This window comes from Lepidochelys kempii, chromosome 9 (genome assembly GCF_965140285.1).
Source record: "Lepidochelys kempii isolate rLepKem1 chromosome 9, rLepKem1.hap1, whole genome shotgun sequence".
NCBI classification, from domain to species: domain Eukaryota; kingdom Metazoa; phylum Chordata; order Testudines; family Cheloniidae; genus Lepidochelys; species Lepidochelys kempii.
The window spans coordinates 91,683,251-91,704,745 of record NC_136388.1 but is presented as its reverse complement, the minus strand read 5'-3'; the positions used below and the strand labels follow the sequence as shown (position 1 = coordinate 91,704,745).

At 44.0% G+C, this 21,495-nt stretch overlaps 1 protein-coding gene across 5 annotated transcripts in view; it reads right to left on the bottom strand.

The window, feature by feature from the left end:
- The window catches only part of CD99L2 (CD99 molecule like 2), an 85,988-nt gene extending 76,608 nt beyond the window's left edge, over nucleotides 1-9,380 (bottom strand). Inside the window, exon 1 of one of the 5 annotated variants that reach the window (XR_012160616.2) lies at nucleotides 9,223-9,380. Coding sequence is in view for 3 of the 5 variants with exons in the window: in XM_073358348.2 (XP_073214449.2) it covers nucleotides 9,223-9,280 (58 nt within the window). In the remaining 2 variants the exon portion in view is untranslated. The remainder of the gene's footprint in view (nucleotides 1-9,222) is intronic. The other 4 variants (XR_012160617.2, XM_073358348.2, XM_073358346.2 and 1 more) reach the window with 4 other exon arrangements.
- Nucleotides 9,381-21,495: the final 12,115 nt, after the last annotated feature.

The window sequence follows — 21,495 nt, the reverse complement described above, 5'->3', positions numbered from 1 at the left end:
AGTGTCAATATTATTAGCTAGAGGAGCAAAAAGAAATGACTGTTCAAAATTGTCAATTTCAGTCCTTCCACTTCTATTTCCACCATTTTGATTATTTTGCTGCAGTGCACTGACTAGTGTGCATTTGGCTACAGATGAGACAGCTGAAAGAGAGAATTTGCTTTTGTTTCTCTCACTCTATCATCTAAATTAGACACTGACAAGGTAAAATAAAATCTAAAAGCAAGATCTCTAATCACTAATGATACTAACCAATTACATGGTTAATTTAATGTTAACATTTATTAAAACTGAAAGACGTTAATGAAACGTTAATTAAACTGCATTGTGAAAATTAATTTACGTGTTGCACTTCACTCAGCTTTGACAATGAAACCAGAATGGATAGTTTTGCTTTCCAATTCTAGTCTTTCACTTTCTGGTTCTGATTTCTGTACTACAGTGGGTATCAGACTGCAGTGAGTACCTAATTGAACAATTTATCAAGGGTTGTGGTGGATTCTCCCTCGCTGACCATTCTGAAAGCAAGACTCTGTTCTAAAAGATCTGCTCTAGGAATTATTTTAGGAAAGTTCTATGCCCTGCGTCATACAGGAGGATCAGACTAGGTGATCAGTGGTCCCTTCTGGTCTTGGAATCTCTGAAGCTTGAAGGTAATCTGTGCAGCTCTGGCAGGTCATGTGGTGCTGGCTCCACCCTTGCTTGCAGCTGCTTCCACTTCTGTCCATGGCAAAGAAGAGCCTGGACACCTGTAAAAGCATCTGAAAACAGGCTAGCTCCTCTCTTCATCTGCCTTCCTAAAAAGCCAATGCTGGATAAGAGAGCATAAAGAGTTGCTGCCTGGGGTGATGGGAGCCATCTGTGCAACAGTTATAACTAGCTAATTACTTCCCTAATATTACTTTCCTATAGTAGTAATTATAATAATTGCTACCAGGATATTATGTTCACATTTGAGACGAGAGGTGGTCCAGGAGACATCACCCAGTAAGGCATAGGCAGCTATCACAGGGTGACTGGCCCCTTTAAGGGGAAATGGGACCAGCCTCACTGTGCCATAATTAATTAGCTGCTTCCCAGACGGTAGGGATACAGTGTCATGCACACTTGGGCCTTATAAAAGTGCTGAGTAGGCTCCGTCTGTCAGTACAATCACGGGGTAGGAGAAGGCACCCAGCCTCCTGGCTTAGGATTCCAGATGAAGCAGCCCAGGAGAAGCAAAGAGCTCTAAACTGGAGCAGGGAAGGATGTGAGGAAGATTGATACCCCAGGGAAATATTTTGCTACAAAAGCCGAAGCATAGGCCTGACCTGCTTAACAGGGTTCCTTTAAAAACAAACTTGCAGTTCATTAAGACAAACTCGTGATTCAGAATTGCTGGGTGTCCACATACCCCCTGATTAACACACATCAGCCTGTTTATATCCATCTATACTGTTGCGGTCAGAGCAGGGAGAGAGTCAGGGGTGAGGAATACCTCACTCTACCTATGTGAATGTCGAGAATTCCTTATTATCTAGCAACCCAGGACAATCTTGGTGCTTAGGCTAGGTGAATGAAATATAATTTGCTGCTTTTCAGACACTTGAAAATCATGGGTGTGCTGACTGGCCAATGCAGTCTGACCTGACCTGAGACTGAAAATTATATAATGCATAACCAAGGCTGCAGTTAAAGACAGCCGATGTGTGAGAGTGGTATGAAAATGTAAAAAGAAAAGGAGGACTTGTGGAACCTTAGAGACTAACCAATTTATTTGAGCATCCGATGAAGTGAGCTGTAGCTCACGAAAGCTTATGCTCAAATAAATTGGTTAGTCTCTAAGGTGCCACAAGTACTCCTTTTCTTTTTGCAAATACAAACTAACACAGCTACTACTCTGAAACCTGTATTTAAAATGTGGCTGCCTTGGGATGGAAACTATGGCATGCTGCTTCATTTGTAATCCTGTGGTTTGGCGTTTGTATTTTTACAATGTGAGGCAGCAGAACCCACTGAGCTGATTTTTACACTGCCTGCAGCTTCCTTAAACAAGCTACTGAGGGGTATAAGAAATGTATGATTTCCCTGCCTGGCACTTTTCTGGCTTGATACTCTGCCAGTTGTGCCCCATACTGCACTTTGGTAATACTTTGTATTTACATGGCACTCTCAACTTAAAAAAAGAGATCTCCTGGCAGTCTGTAAACAATTCATTAAGCCTTTTAACAAACCAGTAGAGAAATATTAGCCCAACATTACAGAAGAGGAATCTGAGATGCAGTGAGTTTAAAGGCCACAATTTTGAAAGCATGCATACATGCTGAGCTCTGCATGCTTACAGATCTCCATGCACAAGCATCCTCAACTTGGGCATGCCCAAAAGACCTATGCAGTTTTACATGACTGGGCACAGGGAAAGGCCATGGCAAAATCAGGAACAGAACCCTGAACTCCCAGATCCCAGTCCCTGCTGCCTCATCCCAAGAGTATCCCGCCCTGTTGAGTACTGCTCAGCCTTCTCCCATGGCAGTATCATGTGTTTTACCAAGAAACTGGAGAGGAAAGTCTGTCTTTGATTTTCAGCCTCATGCTTATGACATTTTGGTGAGTCAGCTTACCCAGCACTTTGGAGTGCAGAGCAAGTAAGATTCTTCTTGCGTGAAGGGACTTAAAGCACAATTTGATCTAAAACAAACTAAACTTCATTTTTAGCTTCTATATATTGATACATTATGGCAGGGGTGGCCAACCTGCGGCTCCGGAGCCACATGCAGCTCTTCAGAAGTTAATATGCGGCTCCTTGTCTAGGCACCGACTCCAGGGCTGGAGCTACAGGCGCCAACTTGCCAATGTGCCGGGGATGCTCACTACTCAACCCCTGGCTCTGCCACAGGCCCTGCCCCCACTCCACCCCCTCCCCACACCCTTCCCTGAGCCTGCATGCCCTCCCCCCTCTCCCCCAGAGCCTCCTGCACGCCACGAAACAGCTGATCAGGAAGTCCGGAGGGTGAGGCGCTGATCAGCAGAGCTGCCGGTAGATGGGAGGCACTGGGAGCGGGGCAGTGGGAGGGAGCTGCTGATGTATTACTGTGGCTCTTTGGCAATGTACATTGGTAAATTCTGGCTCCTTCTCAGGCTCAGGTTGGCCACCCCTGCATTACAGGCTGTCCGCGTCTGAGATCCAGGTTGACCTTGAACAAGTCACCTTAAATAACTTTTGTAGCCTGGGTTGTTCTCTTTTTAGCTTCTGAAAAACGGTGGTCGACTCCCTGGATTGTAAGAGGCTGGCAAGGCCTGGTTTGCACCCAGCTTCAGCAGGTGTTAGATGACTGTGTAAAGCTGTTGCTATTCTAATGAGTCACTAAGGCAGGTGCAGGAGATAGGATGGAGGAGCTCTAGTGGAGCTCTAGTGAGAGGGGCCTGAGCTGGATGAGGTGCTGGAGAGAGATCCTAGGGACAACTAAACCTCATTCTAAGTTGCCTCCCTGAATTGGTGGTGATGCTCCCTGAATTGGTGGTGGTGATCCAAGTTACCAAAAGGCCAAACCTCAGGAATGGAGTTAGTTTGGACACTAGCTCAGGGTCTGTGTGGCCTGATGAGGACAAGCTGGAACTCAGCTCACTTGTAGGGATGGGGTCTTTCATCTCCAGGTGACCTGTTCAAATCCAGCAGGTGAGTAGTGACAGAATTAGCCTCTGACAGCTTTGAAGTGGCCTATGTAAAATAACTTTCTTCAGTTCCCAGTAACACGCCTGTGTCACATAAGCCATCATCATCATGTGATGCCCCTCAAATAAACATATTAATAATGTTTCCCATACAGACTTAAAATTTCTGGAAAATCAAAACAAAATGAAAAAGCCACAAGTCTCACTCTGCAGCTGCTGTACATGCAAGTAGCCCTGCTGGGACTAAGAGCCTAGTAAGGTTTGCAGGACTGTGTCCTTTGAGTAATGCACAGCCAAGGGTGCAATTACAAACTGCAGACGTGTAGGAAAGGCACCCAAATCTGGCTTTCTCTGGGCAGAAACTATGGATACTGCTTAATTTGTAATCCTGTAGTTAAGATTTGTATATACTCTTGAGCTGAGTTTATTTTCCTTTTGTTAATTGCAATACACATTACAGATAATTGTAGACGGTGTTGCTACTTTAGCTAAAATCACATGATATTTAGTGTCTTTTCTTAAAGCCCCAGCTCCTCGAGTCATGTTAGTGTGAGAATCTCCGCTTTAATTTTTTAAGGGGAAAAAAAGTGTTTCATTTTCATGGTTGCAGAGAGAAGCTTGAAAATGTGACTTCACAAGGGAAACTTAAAAAAAAATTTTTTTTTTTTAAATCATAATTGTCAGTCATGACTCAGGGGAGGGCGGCAGCACAGTCATGATTTTTGAATACTTGGGGTTGCCAATACTGAGATCACTGAGCTACAACAAACGACTGCGAACCCAATCCTAAAGTGCTTAGTGCCATCAGTTGTTATCATCTATGGCAGCTGCAGCTGCCATGGAACTTCCAAGCACAGGCCCTGTATGATAAAGCTACATATTTTTGTCATTATTCATCTATTCTGTGTTCAATAGGATGAAATTTCCTATGACAAGGAGGAGGCTCCGACCTCATCCTCCCAAAAACTGCTACCTTTTTTAACAAAACTTGGTCAATGATTTTTTGAGTGCCCAACTTGAGACTCGTGGACCTGATTTTTTTTTTCCCATAATGCTGCGGACCCAGGGGAAGCTGAGGTGTTGACTTTATAGAGTGTTTATTGTTGTAGTATCCTAGGAGATGGGCCAAAATGTTCAATGTGCTAGGATACTACAATAAGTGCCCTATTAACACAACAGACAAACATCCCAATAGCAAGCGAGTATCAGACCTAAGTGAACTACAGCTTTTCTCCATGAAGTGCCTACTCTCACTGTTGTGAATTGTGGCTTTAGTTTTATTCTCTTCATTTAGTACATTAATTTGTGTTTGTGCCCCCACACAAACTTGAACTGTGTACATGGCCAAGGAGCAGTGGAACAGTTTCTCTTGCTGTTAATTTTAAGAATGGATTCTAATGCTGGATTTAGAAGTTTTATAAGGACACTGTCAAAGCAAGATCTAGCAGCACTAGTGGGGCAGATGCTGCAGAAGCCTGGAAGAGAGACCAGGGAGGACAAACCAAGGGAAAGTGAGAAGGTGTGGGAAGGAAAAAAGAAAAATATGTGGGAAGAAGGGAAAGTGATAGATAGATGAGTGAGTGGATGGAGAGAGAGATCTATCAGGAAAGACTAGCATTTGTTTTAAAAAATGCTCCACAGATTCCAATACCAGAAGGGACCATGGTGATCACCTAATCTGACCACCTGTACAATACCTGATTTTTTTTTTTCCCCCAAAACATTTTTCCCCTCAAACATTCTAGTATTTATTAAAATCAAGTAATATAAGCACGAATGGGAGAGAAGGGGGTCTCATCCTGAGTCTGTTTGTGGCTTTGGCTGGGGAAGATATTCTCAGTAACTTATCCCACAAAGCCTCTCTCAATGCTTGCAAGGTATAGATCAGGATGACCTGCATCTCCTATACAGTAGAACATCTACCCTCCTTTCTCAAGTCTTAGGAAAGAGACCTAATCTCTAAAAAGACTGTGCTGCACAAGGACTCTCTCTATGGATGTCAAAAGGTCTTGCCTTTTAAGTGACACATCAGAAGGAATGAGACTATATGGGGAAAAACTCTGACCATGACCCTGCAACTAACTCTGTATGGGGTTTGAAGTCAGTGGGGCTTTGTGTGGAGGAATTTGCAAGATCAGGGCTTATAATTAAGTTTGGAAAGATCAGATTTGTATTGGTAAATGTTGCTTTCACCACACACACACACAAATCAATCAAATATTTCCACTGATGATAGAAATTTACAGATAAGCAAAGTAACAAATGCTGTCTGAGAACTTAGTTTGATCTAAGAATATTTACTTTATAGATTTTTGACATGGGAGGTTGACAATTTGTGTTAAATTGTAGAGCTGTAATTGAGTCAACATCTGCCATTAAATAATTGCTGACCCCTTTCTTGTTTTCCCACCCCATAATTTCCTACAACTATGAAAATATAAATAAAGCTTAACTAATCAATATCATGTGCTTAATTGAAGAAAAAATCTGGCAAGCCTACTTATAACTCCACGTACTTTTATATGTTTACTTCTGAAAGACAAGACATTATTAGGTGAATTAGAACTCAAGTTAAAGATTAAAACCGCTGTTCCAGCACCATTGTTTATGAAAATTTCAGTGACAGGTGTTTTGATATAAATATTCTCCTGCCACACTTGTAATCCAACTACTGCAGCACTGTGCTAGGGCATAAGAGCCAAGAAATGAAGCAGGCTGGTCTAATTTCTCTGTCCATACAGGAAAAAAGCTCAGAGTGTAAACAAACTACATAAGTATGGTCAAATAAGTCAAGTAAATCATTAGAGTTCTTCCCATTTGAATAGTAAGATGTTTAATAGCACAGGTAAAGATATGTTGTTTTTAAAAACTGTTAACCTGACAGCATCTCTTTAAGAGGGACATCTTGCTTGTATCATTTAGGTGGCTAAAAAGGATTGTGAGAGTAAGGTTAGATATTTGAATTATCCATACACTCAGAGTAAATAAACAAATGCATCACCTTATTCACAGAAAGCTATAAGCCTGTGGCATTATTTGCAGGACAAATACCTAATAATGCTGAAAGCAGAACTACAAAAGACATACTGAGCAGAAAAGACTACTGTAGAACTAGGTAAATAGCTAAAGTGAAGTCACTTGGTTTTCAAGCCTGATTTAATTTTGAGTTTTCCTATAGTCTTGGTCTCCTCAATGACCTTCTGTTGGGTGTGATGTTGGACAGTGGCTGGGTTACTGAACTGTGTGATGGACCCAGGAGGAAGGCGCAAAACCAAAATGGTGCGAGACAACCCCAGAAGAAAGGTAAACAGAATACTGACTAGAGCTCCTAGGCGCTACAGTAATACAAAACATTTGTAATGTATATAGTGTCTCTGCATCACATCCTTGAGGATGCCAAAACACTCTGACATACTATCAGAAAATTCTCAAAAGTATGTAAGGTAATTTAATTTCTATGAGTCTTAGGCTCCTAAGTCACTGAGCACTTTTGGAAAAACATTATACTTTATGTACAGAGCATCACTGAAAAGCAACTGTCTCTGTAGCAGAAAGCTGCAGCCAGACACCTGGAAAACTGCACAGCTGTGGAATGAGAGGGAAATTTTGCCCGATGACACTGGCCCAACAGGGGAAACCTATTCAATGTAGAGCAGAAAGCAGCTCAGGTTTTAATCTCCGCTCTCCTCGGAAAATAATTGGATGTTGTACAATTTATCTACCTTAGAAGAATCAAGAACCAAATCAGTTATACAGGGTTTTGAACCTAAAGTTCCAAGGAAATGAGACCCTTTTAAAGTGGTGCTTACATCACTACTAATTTTTCTCTACGTTTGCCCTACAGCCTTGATTTAACATATAGTATGTTAGCTGTCTGCCAAATTAAATTAATATTGTCCAGTTTAAAAGGTAGAGATGGGAAGGAAGTGAAGTAGCAGGAACTTTTTAAATGATTTGAAGCCAGCTATAGCAGGCAGCTGTGTACCTAAGGCAAATGGAGATTAAAACCCAGACTGATGCATGGTAATATTGTGCGCTATTAAAAGAAAGGCTTTTTAGCTTGGTTTACTGAGTTGTGGTATCACTGATATCCTATCAGTCCTGTCTGTGTTTGGCAGGTGCATACTATACAATAACAATGGTGGTTTTAACAGATTTTTCCCATGTTCATTTACATGTTGTCCTATTGCGATTTGACAACAGAAGTTGCAAACTGTTTATAAATTACACTATGACTTCTGATTCCTCTTAAAGAGGAGCTTTTTTTTCCCCCAGTCCCCATCCACCTCTGCCATTATTCACTGGCGCAGACTCTGAGGTCAGGCAGTTGTCATGCAGAAACAGCAGAGAATGAAAAAGCTATTTTATTCATTTGTCTCAAGAAATTTGGGTCATGTCTGTAGACATTCCGAAATCCTCAAGAACGCAGTAAGCTAGACTCTGGACAAAAGTTTGAGGTCATTTTCTTACTGTCCAGATCCTTTGTTCTGGTATATATTTAGGCATTGGCTCCTATGAAGTTTAATACATTTAGCATCACATTTCTGTTGACAACCCCTCACTGAGAACATTTTTGTTTAAATTTAAACAATGGACTTGTTTTTTATAATCCTACTTTTCAACTATGAATACCTCTACAGTCTGTAAAGCCCTGTCGGTTACTGAATAGTTGCATTAAGCTGATACTTCAGTACCTGCCCAGAAGCTGTTCAATCCAATTTTCATCTCTAGCTGTTGAATAAAACTATCTGTTAAAAGGCTGTAAAGCAAATACCCCAGGAGTTTTTAACAGAAGGTAAAAAATATTAAATGCATGGCTCCTTGCCTCTGAACTTTTTGGTTTAGAAGGGAGATTTCTAAACAAAAGAAGGGGAGCTGGGGGAAGGTATAATAAGCTAGTGGTGGTTTTGTTGGTAGGGCTTATTACATTTGTTACCGCTGCGTAACTGCTGGACTGGTATGCTGATATTTTGGGGTTTGGCTATGGTGGCCACAGCTTTGACAAACCAAAGGAGAGAGTGGCCTCGAGATCTCTCTCAAGGGAGACACGGTGGAGATGCAGCCTGTAGCGGCTACACCCAGCTGTAGGGTGGCAGTAGGACAGCGGGGTATTTGTCTCATTCCACCCCAGGCCCCCTCCAGCCGGCGCAGCGCGGCCCGGGGCAGCAGGGACGTGCCCCACACCCAGCGGGCGAGCGGCCGCCGGCACGGGACGCTGCAGCAGAGGAGAAGGGCCGGCTCCGGGCAGCGCCGTGGGCTGACGGGGCTGGGGGGCGCGGCCCGGCCCGGCCCGGGGGGCTCCATTGTGCGATCCGTCGCCAACGCCGCTGGCCCGCCCCGGAGCCGGGACCCGCATTGTTCTCGCGGGGCGGCAGAAGCGGGTGGGTGGGGGGGCGGTTTGGTCCCCTTTTAATCCTGTCACGAGCCGGGCCCGGCCGGCTTTAGCGGCCCCTGCTGTGCGGGGGCGAGGGGAGCTGGTGCGGCCGGCCCCGAGCCCTGCGCGGCCCCAGGGCGGGAGCGGGAGCGGGCCGGGCCGGCACAAAGGCGGCGGCGGCGGCGCCTGGCGCTTACCTCTCCCGAGCAGGGCGGCGAGGGCGGCGGCCAGCAGCAGGAGCGAGCGGCCGGCCATGGCCAGGCCGGGGCGGGCGGCGGCGGCGGCGGGACCTCGGCGCGAGAGCTCCTCTCAGCCACCCGGCCAGGCGGCTGCCGTCAAGGCGAGGGGCGGGGGCGCGAGCGGCCGGGGCGGCGCAGCCTCCGCCGGGGAGGGCGGGAAGGGGGGCGGCGCGCGAGGAGCGGGGCCGACCCCGAGGGGAGGGGCTGGGTGGATAAGGGGGAAGCCAGGAGGGGCGGGGTGCCGCAGCTGAGGGGCTTCCGCGCAGGGGGGTCCCCAAGGGGGCCGGATCCGGCTGGGGAGGCCAGGAGAAGCGGCCCCGTGCAAGGCGCCCGGAGCCGAGGCGGATCGGTGGGGCGGGGATGCGTGAGGAGGAGGAGGGCGGGGCGGGGCGGGGCGGGGGGGTCCCCGGGGGTGGGCAGCGCTCCGCCCGCTGCGAGGGCTGTGTGCCTGGAGCACGCACAGGCGGGGACCCCAGAGCAAGGGGGCTTTGGGCCGGCCCGAAAGATCCGCCCCGCCTCCCCCACACACTTTCTCCTGGTGCAGTCCCAGATTTTGGTTTTTGAATCCAAACACGAATAGGACCCAGCTTTGTTTTGTTTCACTGTGTGTGGGAGTGTGCGGGGAGGGGGAGGGGGATGCAGAACATACTGGTCATCAGTCCCCAAATATGAACCTACGGGATGAGGCCCGGGATTTTCAAGGGGTCTAAAAGTCACCACTGTCCACAAATGAAACTTGTTACTGAAAGCTGCTGACCTCATCAAAGCAGATCCATACCATAACCAGGCCAAAGAAAATAAAGAGCCCACTCTCCCTTCGCTATTCAGAATAAGAATAATGGTAGAATGGGCTGCTGTACTTATATCAGTAGCAATGGATGAGCAGGAAGTATGGTCTCATTCTAATTTTAAAACAAAACAAAACAAAATCCAGCAGTAGGAGTGCAATGCAAAAATCAGCATCTGAAATCTTGTCCCTTTGCAACCCTCATAAAGAAGCTGAACAGAAGCTATAGAAGGAAGTACAAGGAGTAGCCTAAAAGTTAGCATTCATGGTTTGCATGTTAACACATGTATGCTTTCTGACCCCCCTCTGCCTGCTACATGCAGCCCCTCTGCATGACCTATTCCTAGTGCTTATCTGGGGTAGAGGATTGGAATGTGGGTGCATGTCAATACTTCTCTTGCAGGGTGCTGTGACCATTTGCCACTTTCTCCACACTTGCCCTGTGTATTTGATGATAAGGGTAATGAGTTCTAGGTATTGGCACTGTCAAAATAAACACAACATGAAAACTGAAAACAAGAAATGAAGGACTGTCATGATTCTGTGCTATTTAGTTGAATTTGTTTAATTATGGTAAAAAGATTAAAAATACCTGTTATGATCCCTCAGTGCAGAGATCAGTTCTTTGGGAAGCCAGAGCTGTCTTGATGGTTTGCTGTTCTTTGCACAGCAGTCAGTGCATTCATACTGTCTGTCAGGGACTCTGTGTTGTGTGTTCTGCAGCTTTTGGGTTTGCTTGTGTGTGCGGCCCAGGAACATATTTAAATAATTGTTCTGGGCACAGAATTTCCCTTTTAGTTAAAAGGCCAGTCACATGGGTGCAGCTGGAATTTGAGTGGGATGTTAATAGAGCAAGTCTGTAAACATAAAAATTCTGACACACTTTTAATATGTGGCACAGACAGTGCAGCCACAATGGGGCGATTTCAGTTGTGTTGGAACTTTAACCTTTATTCTGAGTTCCTTGGCTTTGGGGTGCATTTGTACTACACGAGCTTTGGGGGAGGCCTAGCCATGGAGCAGAACCCCACTGTGTTAGGAGCTGTTCAAATATAGAACAAAAAAACAGTCCTTTTTCCAAGAAGCTTACACTCTAAATACAATATGAGCCAACAGGAAACGATGAGACAGTACAGGTCTGCATGATAGGCAGTGGAGTCAGCGCACCAACAGCCTAACCATTGTCAAGTTTTTTGTAGGCACCATGGCAAAGGAAAGTTTTGAGGAAGGATTTAAAGCTGGATAATGTTCACAAGCTTTGTTGTAGATTCACTCCTACAATGAGTGTCTTCTTTACTGGTGTTGTAGCATAGCTTGTTTAGAGCTGAATGAATGAAACTGGTATGAATGAAAAGGAGCTCTCCACTCCCCTGTAAAAGTGGGTTGAGAGGTGTTGCTAGGGCAGCATGGGGAATCTTGCTCTACCATTGCCCTTAGTCTAGAGAGGATTGCAGGTTCTGTGGCTGTCAAAGCAGCACCTTTTATGAGTGCTCATTCACACAGGAAAAACGTGATAAAGAAATGCTGCTCAGGCAGCTGTACCCAAGTGTATGTTTCGTTAAGTAAATGCGATGCCGTGAAACGTGTATTCTGACTGTTACCGTTGCAGACTCTTCTCTACTGCTGCTGTAGCAGAGGTGGAAAGAATCACAGTGACGCTAATGTGAGGAGAAAGAAGGAAGCAGGGAGGAAACCACAGAATACAGAGTAGCCACTGTAAAGAAGATACAATTCAGCTGCTGCACAGAGCCTCATATGCCTTGAATCTCTGCCTCGTTTTCTTTCACCTCTCCCCTTTATGGAAAAAAGGAGGAAAAAAAATTTTTTTTTCTCAAGAGAACAATCACACCCTAACTAACAGAGCAGCATTTGTATTACCACAGTCTGGTTCCCCAATAATCTCTCCATATACTATTTGCATTTCAATAGACCTTCAAGCTTCCCGTAATTGTTGTGGAGGGTAAAAAGGCTATTATATTAGACTTACATCAGCTTTTGCAAGTCTGAGAAGATAACAGTAACATTGATAGCAGCTGACCTGAATCATGACAGCATATTGTTTGCAGTTCTGTATGAGTCTGGGGTTTGCACCATTGTTTTGTGATTTGATTCATAATTATGACAAAATAAATGGATTTAACAGTTTAATTGATGGGAAACACAGAAGCAATGCAATGATGCATTGTGGGGCCAGAATGGAACAGAGCAATGCAGTCTAAGACTGCATCAGGTCTACTGAGCTAGCTAAAGAACACTATGAAATCACATGGTGCATTGCTTGAATAACCACTTCAGCAGAGACCCAAAGACTGTCTTTTATGGATCAGAGGGACTCTTTCCATGGGAAATGTCATTACTGTGAACTAAAAGTTACAGAATTGTAAGAGTAGATTTTTCTCTCCTGGTACTGTGTTCTGATGGACACAGTTCTAACTCCTGAAGATGGAATGTAAGTGCCCACTCCAAAGCACATCAGAGTCAATTGGAGTCTTCAGTGAGCTTTGGCTCAGGCTCTATGTGACATGAAAAGTAGAGCAGTAACACATAACTTGATCAGCATGAGTACTGGATACTCTCAGGCTGAAACTATCTCAGGATGTGCCCACATCACATTGGATGAATCATGTGTGTAGTGGCTCTGTGCTCATTCAGGTTTTCCACTCTGAGATATTTTTGTTTGCAATTTTCCAAGTACAATCCAGTAACTGTTGAAGAGGTGGAGACAGCAGTTTCTCTTTAATTCTCTCTGGGAAGGCATTAAAAGTATAATTTTTAAATAGTGAAGTGAGCTGAGCAGTGATGAGGGGAAAATTTTCAAAGGCACAGATAGGCGTTGACTTTCAACAGGAGTTAGGAGTCCAACTACCCTTTGTGCCTTTGACAATCTTCCCCCTTGGAGCCTAGCACATTTTTGGCTGCTTGGAGAATAATCAGGAAAATGCTGCTCTCTTAGGATATGTTTGGCATCCTTATTAGACCAAGCAGGCTATTTCCATTTTCTCCCTGGGCTCATTTCTATAATAATAATAAAATTAGTTGCACTTTTAGAATCTTTCATCCCTGGATTCCAGAGCATGTTAAATGATGGACATGTGTAAGCATTATTTGAGCCACCCCTGAAAGGCAGGAGAATGGGCTGCTGTGTGACAGTGCAGGGTATCACTATGCAGCTGTTTAGAACAGGAAGTGAAGTATATTTGTAGAAAATGCTGGATGATTTTTAGTAAAGGGGGTAGGACAGGATCACATGCAGCCTATGATCACTAGATATTTTCCTCCTCCCAGAAATTCTTTCCTGCCCTAGACACAATATCCCCAACCCCAAACTTCCAAATCTCATGATTTGTTTGAGCCTGATTCATGATATTTGAACAAGACTAGTTTTTGGGAGGTTCTTTTTTAAAATGTCCCTTCTGATGTTGGAACACTGAGGAGGGGGTCACATTTTCAAAGTTTTTCTCTACAGCTGTGAGGGCTAGGGAATTACAGTAAATCCCCCTCAGAAAAAGAGGGATTCTTGGATTATTATGACTGCAGGAGCTGAGGCTTTAGGGGAAGCATCCTTTATTGTCAGACTCTCAATAAAATTGCGAGCAATGGCAGCACTCTTAAGATAGCCATCAACGTATGCCACACCCAAAGGCTGCATTGGAGTCATGTGACTCAGATATTGCCGGCCTCTCCTGTGATCATGGGACAACGGAGAAGAAAGTAGAAAACTTCCCTGGGTCCTCTGGCAGCAGTGGCCAGTCAGCAGGACGTAGCTGTGCTGCCCGCTGTACAGTGAGTCATTGCTAAAGCAGGACTCAGATAGCAAAGATCCTTCCTTAATCTTCTCCTGTGGTGCACATTGAGTGGCTAGAGCTAAGGAAGGAGACTCAGGGCTGGTCTACACATGCAGTTCTGCAGCGGCGCAGCTGCACTGATTCAGCTGTACCACTGTAGCACTTAGAGCAGCAGTCCTCAAACTGTGGGTCGGAACCCCAAAGTGAGTCGGGACTGGGACCCCATTTTAAGGGGGTCACTAGAGCTGGCTTTAGAATTGCTGGGGCCCGGGGCCAAAGCCCGAGCCCATGCCTAGGTGGTGGGGCTCGGGCTTCGGCTTCAGCCGTGGGCGGCAGGGCTCAGGTTGCAAGCCACCTGTCTGAGGCTGAAGCCCTTAGACTTCAGCTTTAGTCACCCCCACCCAGGGCAGCAAGGCTCGGGGCAGGTGGGAGGGTCAGGCTTTCGTCTCCCCTCCTGGGGTCGTGTAGTAATTTTTGTTGTCAGAAGGGGTGTGCAGTGCAATGAAGTTTGAGAACCCCTGACTTAGAGCTTCTCCTATCGACATAGGTACACCACCTCCCCGAGAGGCCTCCTGTTGACATAGTACTGTCTCCCCCAGGAGTTTGGTTGGTATAGCTGCATCGCTGAGCTGGTGTGGATTCTCCACACCCCTGAGTGATGTAGTTTTACGAACATAAGTCTGTAGTGTAGTAGACCAAGCCTCGGGAACTCTGCTGGCTCTGTCACAAGCTCACTGATGCACCTTTGACAGTTCAGTTCATCTCTGTGCCTCAGTTTCTCTATCTGCAAAATGGGGGTAATAATATTTCACTACCTTGAATGTGGGCATGAGGCTTAATGTTTATAAAGCACGCTCAGCTATTCATATGGAAGGAACATAGCAATGCAAAGTACTATTGTTATATTAATCTGTTTGGAGTTAGCTCAGGACACCAGACTTAATCCTTCCCGCTTACTCTCTGCATGGACTCTATAGAGACTGTAGTAGTCAGTACCTTTTTGTTGGGTCTTATCTAAATGATGGGATCTCCAGCACCCCAGTGCTCCTCGGCACTATGCAGGGGCATTGGTTTCGCAGTGACTCAGAGGGAAAAGTTCTATATGCTGACTCACCAGTGCTACCTCCTGTAGTATCCCAGTATTCCTTGGAGATCTGCCAGCTGCCACCAATCTAGTCAATTTCTGAACTGATACAGCATGTCTATTAGAGAGACAAGCTGGGTGTGGTAATATCTTTTATTGGACTAACTTCTGTTGGGGAGAGAGACAAGCTTTCGAGCACCTCTGTGCTCTCTCTCTATTTAAAATAAAGGTAGATCTTTGGCACTCTGCATTATTCTGATGATTCATCCGCATTTGTAAAGGAGAAATGTTAGCGATAGTAGGATGGAACTTAACTGGAGGGGTGTATTTATTTATTAGTTGAGTCAATATCCTGGCTGCAGCTACCAAGCATTACCTCCCAGTTCAAGTCTAACTGTTCTTGCTGGGTAAGTCCAGTGAAGGTTTGAGTCTGGATCCAGGTGAGTGCCTGGGTCTTTGTCAGCTGTCTGCATGTAAATGGAGATGGGAGAAGGAAAGCTAAGCAATAGCTTTGGGGAGAAGAGCAGTGCACTTGCATGCAGAAGACAACAGGAATGAGAAGGAGCAGAAGTAGCAATGTACTTTTAAAATGTATCTGTGAGTCTCTAGGCACTTGCGTACAATTAAAATAAATAAAACAAACTGACTCTGTCCTTGTCTACCCTGGGTCTTAGACAGCTGTTTAAGCCCCTAGCACAGACAGGATGTGCATCTATGTGAAACCCAGGGTAAGTAGCACTAATGTCTAAACGAGAGGTGTGGACTAGTAGCTAAAGTCCCAGTATAGAAAATGCCCCAGTGTCCACTAGGGGACTGGACAATCTCCTCAAAAACAGGCCTCCACCTTCCCCTACAACATCACCTCAATAAGAACCTAGACAAGCCTTGCAGTATATGCCCTGAAGGTCAACGAGCTCCAGTTCTGTTGGATCAATGTGGGGAGCGATAGTGGGAGTTGAGTCCCTTTATTTCCAGCCTCTGAACATTTTAATTTTGGGGGGAAAGGGGGGAGTCTTGTTCATTTTGTATACGTTGTCTGATTGCTGCTCTCATGACAGAACTTGAGGGCAGAGAAGGTATCCTCTCAGGTAGCCAGGATCTTTTCTTCTCAAAATAACTGTGATTTCCAGTGGGAACAAGCAAAGGCAATGGAACTGCGTGGGAGGACTCACGCTGTTTGCAAATACAGTGTGAACTTGTGTTTCTCTGCAGATTCCTGGAAAGCAGAAAATCTGGTGTTTTCATCTTACATTTTTCAGCAGGGAGGGAAATAGGTGGATGAGAATGTTAGGCCTGAGCCCAAAGAAAATGTTTCTGAAAAGCCAGTAAAACCACTTTTGATACGGTTGCTATTCCTTCTCACACTCAGCCTGTTCCAGAAACTCACATAAGTGGTTATGAATGTATGGTGGCATCAAGTGGTTCAATGAACTGCTGAAAGGGAACTTTTCTGTATGTCCCAGCAGTTAATAGACTTACTTCCACAGAACTTTATTTAAACAAGGCCTGGTGTGGTTTTTGGTTGGCTGAGGATTAGAGGAGAGAGGTCAGAATTACTAATGGAGAATTTATCTTTAAAAAATCCCTCCCAAACTTGCTTTTAACAAAATCTTTGCTCTTGCTGTGAGTGTCGGGGATTTCACTCAGTAATAACACACAGCTTATAACATCTTTATCCAGAGCTGGGACATGTAGAAATAAGAGTGCCAAATGGGCAGTACCAAGCCATCAGCATGTGTGTTTTTCCTTGAAGGGCTGTTGATGTTTGGCTGAGTTCACCCCATGCACGTATCTTAATGTTCTCATTGAACATATTTAGCTGAGTCAATGTAGTGTCAGGGTGGGCACTGGCAAGGACTGCAGAGAATTCACACACTGCACTAATCAGGGATGGAGATGCTGTTGCCAAAACCTGGATTCTGAGCCCAGGAGAGCAGAGCTGAATTTAATTTTTTGGCTCTTGAATCTATGCTCTAAAGCAGCTAAATTGTGGATGCCTCATGGGAGCTTTTGAGGCCAAAACTGCAAAAACCACAATTTGATCTAAATACTGCCTGAGGAAATTGTGTTGGCCCCTAGATAATATGTGGCCTGTATTTCACAACTTAATCCTTCTTTCTTAATTTTCATAACTAATTTTTACTGTATTAGTCAATCTATCTTTAAGGCAAAGTCCTGTAAAATGTAATAGATGAATAGAAATTAAGCTACTAGGGTTGTATAGACACTTACTCAAAAAAAACCCCATCTATAGTTAAATAGAGAATGAGATTTTCCCTAATGTTTTTAATGTCCTATGAAATTCTCGAATTGGAGTATAATTTTATATTACATTCTATATTGTGGTTCAAAAGACCGATAGAAAAGTGATAATTTTATATTAAAATTGTGTAGGACTGTTCCATGATGGCGAAAGAGGTAAAAAAGCAATAGAAATTAGAGATGGACAAGTTTATCTGGGGCCAATTCACAGTTTCCCCCTAAACTATATCCTCAGTGCTTCTTGGGCCAGCCTCTGTATACATATTTAATGAACTGAATAGTTATGAATTTAATTTTTGAATTTTGATGTTCTGGGGCTTCATTTATTATTAAACACCAAGTGCATGTGTGAAAAGCTATTAAGTATGACTAAAAAAATGCAATATAGAAAAACTAAAATTCAGCTAAGGTTCATGTTAGTTCTATTGTTGTTCTGGCTATTGCCATGAAATGTGTAATATGTCGTCTGACCCCTACTGGTGGGATGGAGTAACAACACCAGTAGATATTTCAAGGTTCAAAATAACTGTCACCCAAGGTGATAAAAATCCACTTGTTCTCAAGGGTTGAACTGTAGGCAGGAGCTCCAGCTCTTGAGGGATATGCCAGCAAAGCCAGAAATTTGTGGGTGATTGAGGTCTGACACAGCGACACTGCATTTTGTTGTATGCCTCAAGTGGTTTTAGTTTTACAGTTACTTGATTTTTACTTAATTTTACACAAACTTTATTTTTAACTACTTTCATTAACTTTACCACTCTATTGTTGCAGTGATCTCACTTATTTCATTTTGTATTTTAATCTAAATCTTATTGAGTGGAAATGAAATTCAACAAACTGGTTATATGCAATCCTGGTCTACTCTTGAATAGTATATACGAATATCAAACAGATAAGTCTAAAACATGGGACACACCCCAGAAATCCATAATTTGGCCGCAGTGTACAAACCATGCAGAAACTGTGAGGATAAAATAAGCATAATCTAATGTGGCATAGGAACTGATGGTGAATACATGCATGTATGCAGGTGCACACCCAGAGGTGTCTATTGGGATTACAGAGATTTGACCTTAGTTTTATTATTTATATTCCGCTTGCATCTATAGGCCCCAAATAAGATCAGAACCCCACTGTGCTAGTTACTGTACATGCACATAGTGGGAGACAGTCCCTGCCCTAAAGATACAGTATAGCAATCTAGTTAGATTGTAATACTGTATTTTTATTACTCTGTGACAGTGTTGCTACAGAAGTCCCTGCCTAGACAAAACTCCCATTGGTGTCGAGAGGGATTTTTCCTGAGAAAACCGTAAAGACTGCAAATTTTGAACCATTATCTACATTAACACACATAGTCACACCTCTGTCTGCTTGTTTTATTACCTACTATTGTTACATGGAATACCTAGAGTTATTATAACTGTAAGATCAGGTGGGAGGGAAAGTTTTGTCTCCAATTTATTTTCTTTGTGCATTTGATGGCACTGTGTCAGAACCACTGTCCAGTTAATCTGTTTCTTCTGCTGTTTGTGTGGGCCTGTTTGTGAGAAGAAAATATTTTAGAAAACAGGAAAATATGACTTTAAAACCACAAAAATTTGCAGAGAGACGTGGGAGTAGGTGGACTTCAGTGGTAACAGGATCACTTTTAACTACAGTTGTTCTTAAAAATAATTTATATAGTGTCACAAACATATGGGAACACTGGAGAATCAGGCCTGTGGATGCCATAGCAAATGATCTCCTTTGTATAGGTTCTTTGAAGCATCCTAGAATTCCATGATAATTCACTATAAACATCAGGCTGGTTCATAAGAAGTTAGAAAAGTTAGAGAAGTTAGCCTTTTCCATTCAAATCTATCGGACTTTTTCCATAAAGCTAAGGAGAGCGTCCCCACCTCCCCTCACAGCTTTACTGTGTAAATTCAGTTTCATGTGTTCAGGCTTTTATTCAGACTGTACTAGGCTGGTTTTCCCCAGTCCCCCAGGGTTTGGGCCCGCAGGTGTTCCTTGCAGAATAGTGATAATATTTAGCTCTTACATAGTGCTTTTTATCCATAGGTGTTGAACCATTTTGCACCAGGGTAAGTATAATCATCCCTATTTTACAGAGGAGGGTTCAGAGATGCCAGCCTTGTGGTAGGTACATGAGCCAACCTGCTTGCAGAGATCAGATGGTTCAGGACAAGCTGGAGAGAAGGCATAATGTGGCATGTCTTTTTATTGCTGCTGAAAAGGGATTGTCAGGAACTCACCTTCTCCATTGTGGAAGTCCAACTGTAGCATACATGCAGGAAGGTGTGCAGAGTGTGACTGCTTAGGGTCATGCAACTTGATCCAGTGCCACTCAAGTCAATGGAAGAGGATCAGGCCCATGTTGCACGGTCAGATGTAGTAGGGGGCCATAGACCTAGATTTCTCCTATGCTAAATCAGGCTGGAATCCTGTGCTGTTGCTGATCACTACACAGCATCTATAAAATGACATTTTTGTGCGTGGAGTATTTACACATGTAAACTGGTTTTACCTTCTTAGTCAGGCTTGTGGATGTCTGGGGCTTGTTCCTACAAACTCCCTCCTACCAGATGCATTGTGGACAGTGAGTAGGTCACCTAGAGAAGCCAGCTCTACACCCGATAGCAAATGTTTGCAAGATCAAACCCATGGTTTGCATACGGTTGATTTATACAGTTTAAGTGGACTTGCAAGGAAAGATTTTTCTCCTTTTAAACAATATAACGCTTCCGTTAGTGGATGTGCTAACCTGTTTGTATGCCATTTTCACAGGGATGTTTACAGAGTAGTGAGAACTGGCTTTACGTGTTTTAATTTCTGTGTCCTTTTAGACCAGTCACAGTTTTCAAAAGCCAGTTCTGATTTTCTGGAGTGTAGAGTGATTTTGTCACTGAATCCTGTTGACATCAGTGTGAGTTTAATAAATTACCTTCTATTTTTTTGTTTTGTTTTGTTTTTAAACATCTTCATCCTTCAGCTGGAGTTTGTTCCAAGCTGCTCTCTCTGGCAAGGTGCCATTGAACCCATACACATATTCTAGGTGATTCTAATTTTTTTCAGCGTAACAATTTTAATTAAAATTACACACACAAAAATACACAAAAAGAATGTTAATGTTGCAAAGTCAAGTACTCAAAAGTTAGGAAATGCCAGAATTCAGGTTGCCTGTGCAATTCACCCACCTTGTGCATATGCATGATAATCCAGTCTTGAATTACATGATCACATACAGGGTTCCTGCCTCATTCAGTGCACAGAGTGAACAGTTATTCCATTTTTTAATGCTCTTTGTTTACTTTGTGGCCGTAGGTTTTATGTACTGTACACTATCCAAACCCTGGTCCAAAGACAGAGTTAATTAATTTCCTCGTGGGATTTTCTATGGTGTTTATCACTATGGTATTGGAGTACTTTACAACCATTAGCTGATTTATTTTCACAACACCCCTATGAAAGGGGAGGCTATTATTATCCCAATTATATACATGGAGAATGGAGGCACCAAGAGATTAAGGTCAAAATTGTCCACTACTTTAGGGTGTCACATTTCAGATGCCTATCCTCTGACTTTTCACAGCACTTAGCATTATGTGCTACTTCAGTTGCTGCGGAGTGCTGCAGCTCAGACCCAGACTCTCAAGTCGGGCACCCTGCAAATGAGGAATGCCCAATTAATGATCACCTGTGAAAAGGTTGGTTTAAGTGATTTGCTCAGCATCACATAGGAACTATTTTTGGCAGAGGCAGGGATAGAATCCAGTTTTTCAGGGCAACATTCAGCTGCCTTAACCATAAGCCTCTCCTATATCTTCCTATAATTCCCTGCCTCATTCACTGCACATCTTCCAACGTCTGTCCTTGGGACAGCAACCTCATTCACTACACACCCTGCATTTATATCCTTTCCTCCAAGACCTAAGGTCCGGCCCTTGTCCCCTCCGCATTAAAGTCAGGCTCCTCCTCCTCCTTCTCCATGCTGCTTTGGCAGCAGCAGGTGGGCATTGAAAGCCCAGGGGAGACAGTCTCCTTGCTCTGTTCCTCTAACTGGTACCACAGCAGGCCCTGGTAGCCAGGAGGAGCAGCTGGAGGGAAAGTCCTGCTAAACTTCAGCAGCCTGGGAGCATACGCAGTGGCTCTGTGGGACTGGTGCATTCGCAGTCTCGTGGACATGTAGGAGTTGTGAGCAGCTGGAGCACACATGCAGCACTCTCTGAATCCTGAGAGACAATAGCTGCCAAACTCTAACAAGTCCACTGAGCATGTGCAAACTGCAGTTATTCAGAGGCTTATAACTT